Source organism: Capricornis sumatraensis, chromosome 8, assembly GCF_032405125.1.
Source record: "Capricornis sumatraensis isolate serow.1 chromosome 8, serow.2, whole genome shotgun sequence".
NCBI classification, from domain to species: Eukaryota; Metazoa; Chordata; class Mammalia; order Artiodactyla; family Bovidae; genus Capricornis; species Capricornis sumatraensis.
In genome coordinates, this window is record NC_091076.1 from 21,696,267 (window position 1) to 21,704,673 (window position 8,407).

The 8,407-nt window shown below is 44.4% G+C and overlaps 1 protein-coding gene across 3 annotated transcripts; it reads left to right on the plus strand.

Annotated features, from left to right (window-relative positions):
- Positions 1 to 911: 911 nt before the first annotated feature.
- Positions 912 to 7,023, plus strand: LOC138084155 (acrosomal protein SP-10-like). 3 transcript variants are annotated; one of them, XM_068978286.1, is made up of 5 exons: positions 912 to 963; positions 3,229 to 3,297; positions 3,490 to 3,753; positions 5,791 to 5,910; positions 6,899 to 7,023. In XM_068978286.1, exons 1-5 carry the CDS (start codon positions 912 to 914, stop codon positions 7,021 to 7,023), a joined length of 630 nt encoding a protein of 209 aa, XP_068834387.1. The 3 variants fall into 3 exon arrangements, with proteins under 3 accessions (XP_068834387.1, XP_068834385.1, XP_068834386.1); XM_068978284.1 differs by having other exon boundaries at positions 3,229 to 3,753; XM_068978285.1 differs by having other exon boundaries at positions 3,229 to 3,699.
- Positions 7,024 to 8,407: the final 1,384 nt, after the last annotated feature.

Consider the following 8,407-nt stretch of genomic DNA (forward strand, 5'->3'; position numbering starts at 1 on the left):
CAGCAGTCACAGCTTGAGGTTGTAGTTCCCTTTTCCACGTCCGTATCAGGTACATTCTGCTGTCACCCATCTGAGTTTGCCATCTGTTTCCTGCCAGAACCATGATTGATATGGACCTTTATGAAAAGATGATTGACAGAAGTGAGCCGGGTTAAGGAAGCAATAACAAAAATGAAGTTGGGGCATCCAGGTTTAGCAACAGTAAGAAATCATCATCCTTCTTAGGCCCCAGAGGGGGAGGGGAAGGAAGCCATGCTACCATAGCCTGGTGGAGAACTGGAGCCACGAGGAGAGACGCTCAACAGAAACTGTCCTGTCAAGACCCAGCCAGCGTCAGAACTGTGGTAGGAAGGTAATAGGAAGAATGAATACTTCAGTCTCAATCTGTGTGTGTCTGTTCCCTTCTCCAGTCTTCCAATGGCCGAACACAATCTGAAGCCAAACCCAGCCAGTCTTCAAGGTGATCAGTAGAGATCAGCCTTCTGAGGCCCCCGACCAAAATAAAAGGGCTCATACAGAGAAGCAAAAAAAAAAATAATAATAACCAGCTAATCACATCTCACTGTCATGAACACTTTAAAAAGAGAGTAGATGGCTTTTAAAATTTATTACAGAGAGTATATATGTTATTTTGGCAACTTGATTTTTTAAAGAAAAGGCAGAGAGCCACAGTAAAGTGCCAGGCACAGGGCATATCAGCCCTGACAGTATGGTTTGCTGGGGGTTGCCAGAGCGTCAACATGCCGGATCAGGCACCTGATCAGCACAAGCCATTGTGAGGAATCATGGATTGTTTCTGAGGTTCTAGAATTCCCAGACTCTGTGGCTCGGCACTGGAAGCCTCTGCTCACAGTTTTTCTTCACTGCTCTTGGGTGCCCCACACCAGGGTCCCCTCTTGCCCAAAATCCGGATGAAGAATTTCCTTCTACTAGTGAGTCTGTGTTTCCTTGGATCTTCCAGAGGTGAGTCCTCTCTCTTGGCTCCAGGTGGACATGGAAGAGGCCTGTTTAAGGCCCTTAAAGAAGGAAGACCAGTTCTTAGTTACCCAGACCAAGTTCAACTCTGAGAGTTGCTGAATCGGCTGATTCCCCCTAGTGAATGGCTTCACCATCAGAGACTAGCTTAGCACAGTCTCATTCCTAATACTTTCAGCCACTCAACATTGTACCTGCTGCTCTGTGAAATGAGAAGACTGGTCTAGGGTTCTGGAAGTCTGGAAAGGTTTGCCCCAGTGAACTGAGTGTGTGGGATGCTTGTGTAGTTAAGGCAGAAGGAAAGACACAGGAGAAGGGAGTGAGGTATGCCTGAAAGTCATCCCGGGGCCAGAGATCCTAGAAGCCTCCCCTTCCCGGCTCGGGTCTGTCTGTTCAGTCCATCCGTTTTTCCTCTTTCAGGATCCCCATTCAGGATGAGCTCTATTCTCTTCTTCCTCCTGCAGAAGTGACAGGCCATGAGTTTCAAGTTCTCCATTAAATGAGAGTGTTTTCTGTAATGTTGGTTCTCTGAGATTTTGTCTTTTGCCCTCTTTGGTTTTCAAAAATTGACTCAGAAACAAAGTTACCAGATGGTAGTATGTGTCAGCCACTTGGTGAGGTAGTAAGTCATAAATGATAAGAATGACTAAGAAAGCAGTGTGCCTTTTCAAGCCTCTTTTTTTGGTATCAAAAATCTCTTTGTTAAAACTTCTGTTCACTGTTGAAGAATCAGTCAAGCAGGTAGTATTTCTGTAACAACTTCTTAAAATTAAAAACTCCTAAAAGCCTTAGCCGGATTTCCTACGTGGCACAGTGGTAAAGAATCCACCTGCCAATGTAGGAGATGCAGGTTCTATCCCTGGGTCAGGAAGATCCTCTGGAAGAGGAAACGGCAACCCACTCCAGTATTCTTGCCTGGAAAAATCCCATGGACAGAGGAGCCTGGCAGACTCACAAGTCTGCAAAGAGTGCACACAGCTGAGCACTTATGCAAAAGCCTTAGTCTATCTTACCTTTCCTTTATCAACAGATTCTAATGCTAGTCTTTTGAAAGTCATTGGTTATAAGGACTCGAAATCACTCAAGATACACACACACACACACACACACACACATTCTTACAGGATTGTAATCAGGATGATACTGACTATATTATATTCCTCTCAGCTTTTTGATAGGATTAATAACATACTCATTATTAAAGTCTATTCCATACCCTCTTCTAGGTTATTCAGCCTAAATCAGTTGCTCAAAGAGTAATAATAATTTTAAAAAGAGTAATAATTAAATTGCCTGCATGATGCTACACTTAATAAAATAAAAGCTGTACTTAAGGAGTATTTGTCTGACAGTCATTGATAAACTGGATTAAATGTAGGAGAGACAGGTCAGAAGAGAATGACCAGCTAAGAGTTTTGTAATTCCAAACGCAAGGTCAGGAGGAGGAAAAATTAAAGTTAATTGAGCACTTCAGCAATGGACTAGGCACTTCACAATTTACCTTATTGAAGACTCATGACAACTCCATGAAGTAGGAGTAAATGGTACATCAAAAGGAATCTCAATGCAGAGATATAGAAGTACACAATATTTTTATCTTAATAATTCATAGCAACTTGGTTTTCAGTTCCCAACCACATGGATAGGGGATTGGGTGTGGGAAAAAACGTGAACTTGCCAAATAAAGGTCTTAATCCCTTCTGGTAATTTTCGGACCTCATTATTTATTTGTCATCTCTAGTTTCAAATTCATTTTGTTTGGAGTTTAAAATCTCCCGCCCTCGGTTGCAGCTAGAATTACTCAGTTGCTGAAACACTGCAGAGTCTCTCTCCGTTGTACCTCCATTCCTACCTTTCACCCACAGGGGAACTGGAGGGAGGCGAGCGGTCGAATTCTGGTTACATGAACGATGGGACGTTGATTTCCTGATGCTGGCTTTGTCAGGGAGGCACAGGCGCTTTTGGTGCCCCTGTGCCCACTCAGGGTACACAGATCCGCACAAATATTGCGGATCTTAAAATTCTTCCCTTCAATCACTAAGGTAGTTTCTGCAGTTCCTTAACACCCCTGGCCTTCATGGTCCCTCGAGCAACCGGTTGACTGCCTCCAGCCTCTGCAGCATCTTCAGGTGCTTGACCAGACCCCCAGAAATCTAGCGATCCCACATGAGCCTTGCTCCATAGGAAAGGACTCCTTACCGGGACATCCTCTCTCACCCTCACCATCTCTCTCCTATTACTTCTCCATCCCAGGAGCATCAGCTCAATCTGATGAGCTTCTTGGCCCTATGGATCATCAAGCATCAGTTCAGCAACTCTCAAGTGACTACTTTTCACTTGCAAACCCTTCGGATGAGGCTTTATATGAGACTTCTTCACTCGACAACACTTTAAGTGAGCATGGCTCAAGTGAGACTGCCGCAGCCCAACATGCTTCTGGTGAGCCGTTAGCAGTTGAACACGCAAGTGGGCCCACTTCAGTTGATCACGCTACTGCGGTTGAGCATGCTCCAGGGGAGGCTGCTGCAGGTGAGCGCACTCTGAATGAGCACACTTCCGGTGAACAACCTTCTGTGGAACAACCTATAGGTGAGAAGCCTCTAGGCGAACAGTCTGTCGGTGAACAGGCCATAGGTGAACAGCCCACAAACGAACAGGTTGCAAGTGATAAACCTGCAGGGGAGCAGTCTGCAGTTGAACCAATCTCAGCCGAACAGGTCTCGGGTGAATCAGCAGGGGAACAGCCCTCAGAACTCCCACCTTCAAGCACATTTTCAGGTGAGTCGTATTTGTGTGGGTGCCCTTCCTCGACTTTCGGTGGGAAGTAGGTGGCACATCAAGAAAGCCAGTTTTAAGGCATCCAGAAGAAGGAACAGTCCAGACACAGAGCAAACAACTCTCTCAAAGGATCTCTTTACATTTCTTTGCAATAATCCCCAGAGGCAGAATTCAGGTATTGTGGGGCTTTTGAAGGCTAAACAGTTCAGAGGGCCCTCTTTAAGAAAAACAAAACACAAACTGCCAGCTGTCCCTGTAACTTCATTCCACATAAGAAATTATGAAAATGGATGCCCACAGCTCCACTGGAAGAAGGGGCTCATGGAAGACAACCTTGGTGAGCTTCAGGCTAAGTCGGCCTGTTCACAAACTATGTTAAAACCTTTGCAAATCCTCCAATAACATGGCTAGCACCAGAACAGGCAGCTCTGGGCTTTTTTTGGTCTGAACGTGATGTCAGTGGAAATAATAAACAATCATTAATGATAGAAAAGTTTCATTTGAGCCAAACTGAGGACTAGTTGGCTTCGCAGATTAGTCTGAGAAACGGCCCTGGAGAAGCAGTTTTTGGCAGTTTTATATCTCGTCCAGACAAGGCATATTGAACAAGTCAGGGATATATTTCTTCACGGTTTTAAAAAAACACAACAGACCAGTTCATACACATACAGCACGTACAGTTTGGGCTCCCCACCTCGAAAGGGAGTTTAATCATCAGAGGAGGACTTGAATCGGTGTCCCAGAAAAAAGGGTATTTAATCTTTATTTTTAATGTGAACTTTTTTTTTTAACTTCTGGTCAATGTGACCTTTTCTTTACTAATTAAAGGAGATGTACAATGTATGTTTGATAGGCCACAAAGAAGCTATTGTAGTTAGCAAAAAATTCAAGTTAACTCATGTATAAGCCAGAATGACTTCTCTAGACCTCAATATGTGAACGTTTCTTTTATCAATGGAAAGTAAAGCATGCCAACACTTTGGTCTGCAAGATACAGAAATAAGATCCCAGGACAACTGCAGTTCTTTGACCCTTACAAGGGTTCGTTCAAGGAAGGAAAACAAGATTTAAAGTTTAATGTCTCAAGTTATTACTAGACATAAACACTTTATATACACCCCATTTGTGTAAGCAGCAGTATTCCAAATTTTCGGAAGAGAGAAGTGAGGTTTACCTCCTCTGGCTATAAAGAAGTAAACCTAGGATTCACACTGAAGTATGACTCCAAAGCCCGTACTCTTTCCCCTTTATGCTTCCTTAATTAGGAAACTGGCAGTGGAAATAGGCAACATCGAGTCATTTCAGAGAGGCTCTGTCCTTTGTGACAAAATGCCCTGATTGAGGTGAATTTGAGAATAGCAAATTGATACAAACACTTTACGAGGTTTGCAACATTAGAACATTCCAATATAGTCTCTTTTTTTAAGAAAAAAAGCAATTTCTCTTTTCCTTGTTATTTACTTTTGACGCATACCATTTAAAAAGTCTTTACTGAATTTTATAGTACTGCTTCTGTTTTATGTCTTGATCTTCTGGCCTTGAGGCATGTGGGTTCTTAGCTCCCCAACCAGGGATTGAACCCTCCCCTCCCCCCACATCGGAAGGAGGAGTCTTACCCACTGGATCACCAGGGAAGTCCTTAACACAGCTTATTAATCAGTCAGATTTTACTGCAAGTGTCTGTGCCTTGTGGATAACTGAGAGTGCCGTGAGGAGTATGAACGTCACGTGAAAAGTCCCGTTGCTCCTACTGAGTTAGACACAGCAGAAGGGCATCTAATGATCAATGTCCAAGGAGCCACTGGGCTATGAATTAAAGTCAGTACCAGAGGGAGAAAGGTGGGATTCATCACCAATGACTATCATAGATGAAGCAGTAAGGATGAAGTCATTTTCTCTGGTATGGAAGAGAAAAGATGCTTTTTCAGACCTACAAAATGGTTCTCCTTGTTGTCCATCATCCCTTCCAATGTGTGACTCAAGGCTACACACCTGGATCACAGGGTTATTTCATCAGGCTGATCTTAAATTTTTCAGGCCCATCGTTAAGCTGCCACACATGCTCTTATATGAATGACCAAGGAAAATGTCTTCGTGGAGAGGGAGTCTGCTCCACTCAGAACTCCCAGCAGTGCATGTTAAAGAAGATCTTTGAAGGTATGTGGGGACTTCATGGGCTGGTCTTTGACAGAGAACTCATCACCCAGCTTGAGTACCGATGGGGGAGGGGGTGGTTAGGGTGGCGGGAGCCGGAGGAGGGATCAAGCTGGGATTCCCTAGAAGCTTAGATTCAAGAGGACCTCAATTCTTACAAGAATCAAGAGTAAAACTCCAGCTATTGAGGGAGAGGCCCTTCCCCAAAGGCCTCCGATGCCTTAAAAGAAGACAGGGAGATTGTCTCTTCCTACTAATGTGTGAGTTGCCCCTTGAGCCAGTGGGACGTTGACTGCAAGCTCAGGAATGCATCTGTCTTGCTCATGGCTATATATTCCTAGCACTTAGCACAATGCTCAGTCCATGGCAGGCATTTAGTAAGTATTGAATAAATGAATTAAGTAGTCAACAGTTGTCCACTAGTCTGTGTTCACAAGTTGCCAGGCCTGTCTGAGTGTATTCCCACACCCCTCCACCCTTAGACTCAGTCCTTGCGCTCAGTTGCTCAGAGGTGTCCAGCACTTTGTGACCCCATGGAATGTAGCCCACCTGGCTCCTCTGTCCATGGGATTCTGCAGGCAAGAATACTGGAGTGAGTTGCCATATCCTACTCCAGGGGATCTTCCTGACCCAAGGATCGAACTTGCATCTCCCATGTCTCCTGCATTGGCAGGCGGGTTCTTTACCATAGCGCAACCTGGAAAGCCCATATTCAGTCCTTATCCCTCAAATAAGGGAAGGGATCTTGGTTACTTTATCCTGTGAACCCCATTGCCTGACTTCTCTTGTGGTTTGTCTGGTCCCTCACTAGAGAGAGTAGGCAACTGACGGGGAAACAGCCCAGAAGCAGCAGGTAGAAGGAGAAGGGAGGAAGAATATGCAAGTTGGAGGACTTGGTCATGCCTGTGCAGGGACTCTGGGCACCATGATGAAAGGTAAGATTCAACAAGGAAGCTCTGTGCTCTTTACAGTCTGTCTCTGCTTCTTTCAGGTGGAAAACTTCAATTCATGGTTCAAGGCTGTGAGAACATGTGCCCATCCATGAACCTCTTCTCCCACGGAACCAGGATGCAAATTATATGCTGTCGAAATCAGTCTTTCTGCAACAAGATCTAGCAGCCTATGCCCTGGCTTCTTTATCTGACTCAGGCACAAAAGTCCTCCACCATACTAATGGACTCAACTTATCTTTAGTGTCTTCCCCAGGCAACTGCTAATTACATCTTTCTCTGCCTGTCAGACCAGAAGCTCTAATATCCTATCTTTCCTCTCCATGCCATTACCCATCCTTCTCTGCCCTCCATCTTTCCTATTCCTTTACCCCATCTCTCAACATTCTTTTCTTTCTCAATAAATTTTGCATAATTAAAGAATATTGACTCTACGGAGACATCTTTTTCCATCAACCAGGGGCAGGGTCACCCTGAGCTTCCTTCTGCTTCACACACTAAAGTGGTTGCAATTTTTTAAAAGATTTATTTCATTTTTTAATTTTTGGCTGTGGTGGGTCTTCGCTGCTGTGTGTAGGCTTTCTCTAGTTGCAGCTGCAGAGCACAGGCTCTAGGCACGCAGGCTTAGTAGTTACAGCGCACCGGGTTTAGTGGCCCTGCGGCACGTGGTTCTTCCCAGAGCAGGGATCAGATCCGTGTCCCTTGCATTGGCAGGTGGATTCTTTACCCGTGGACCACCAGGGAAGCCCTAAAGTGGATGCATTTTTAAACAACCCCACATTCCTCAAAGTGAAGGGGTCCCCCAGGGCAGGGACCATGAAGAGGAATGCAAAGTAGGTGTTAACTTTTTAGGAGCTTAAAATAATATTCCAAGTCCTTGTCTCTGACCCCAACCTTTCCATCCCTATGGAAACCACACTCACTTCTATTTACCACGGTGTTCAAAACCCACTCCTTCTTGGGACCTTCAGAGTTATAAGTGGAGACTCTATGTTTAACAGAATTATAATAATGAGTCCTTTTAATTTATCTGCTACATAAATAGAACAGGTCATAGTTATCTTAATTAAATCTTTTTCTCACACACAATGTCACTGGTTTGTCTCAGCATAGAGGGGCAGGTGCAAATTGTATGCAGCCCCTTTCATCTTGTATTAGAGTTATACTTTTCAAAGTGTTTTTACATCTGATCCGCTGAAAAGAGCCCAGAAAGGCAGGCAGGAAAGACAGCATCACCCTGAGCTCACAAGTAAGAAAGTCTGACATAGAAATGTTTTATGTACTCAGATTCCATGTCATTCCAAACATATCAAGGTTACAGAGGAGCAGTGAGCCAGGGCCAGATTGCATGATCTCAATCTGAGCAAACAGCACAGTATAAATCATAGGTAAAACAGTTCTTTCAACACCGAGATCAAACCTCTGTCCCATACAAGCCCATTTCTTATCAGCCACTGCTCCCCGCACCTCTGTTTAAAAGCCCCTGAAAAATCAATGTTTTTGCTCTGGTTCTTATCAAGGATTTTATGTGTGTGTGTGTAGGAGAGATT

What these genes read in the sequence shown, in the direction of transcription:
- LOC138084155 (XM_068978284.1), top strand. Translation starts at nt 912, where the DNA reads ATGAAGAATTTCCTTCTACTAGTGAGTCTGTGTTTCCTTGGATCTTCC. An exon ending in TTTCCTTGGATCTTCCAGAG is followed by an intron (nt 964 to 3,228) that starts GTGAGTCCTCTC and finishes TCTCCATCCCAG; the next exon opens with GAGCATCAGCTCAATCTGAT. An exon ending in ACCTTCAAGCACATTTTCAG is followed by an intron (nt 3,754 to 5,790) that starts GTGAGTCGTATT and finishes TAAATTTTTCAG; the next exon opens with GCCCATCGTTAAGCTGCCAC.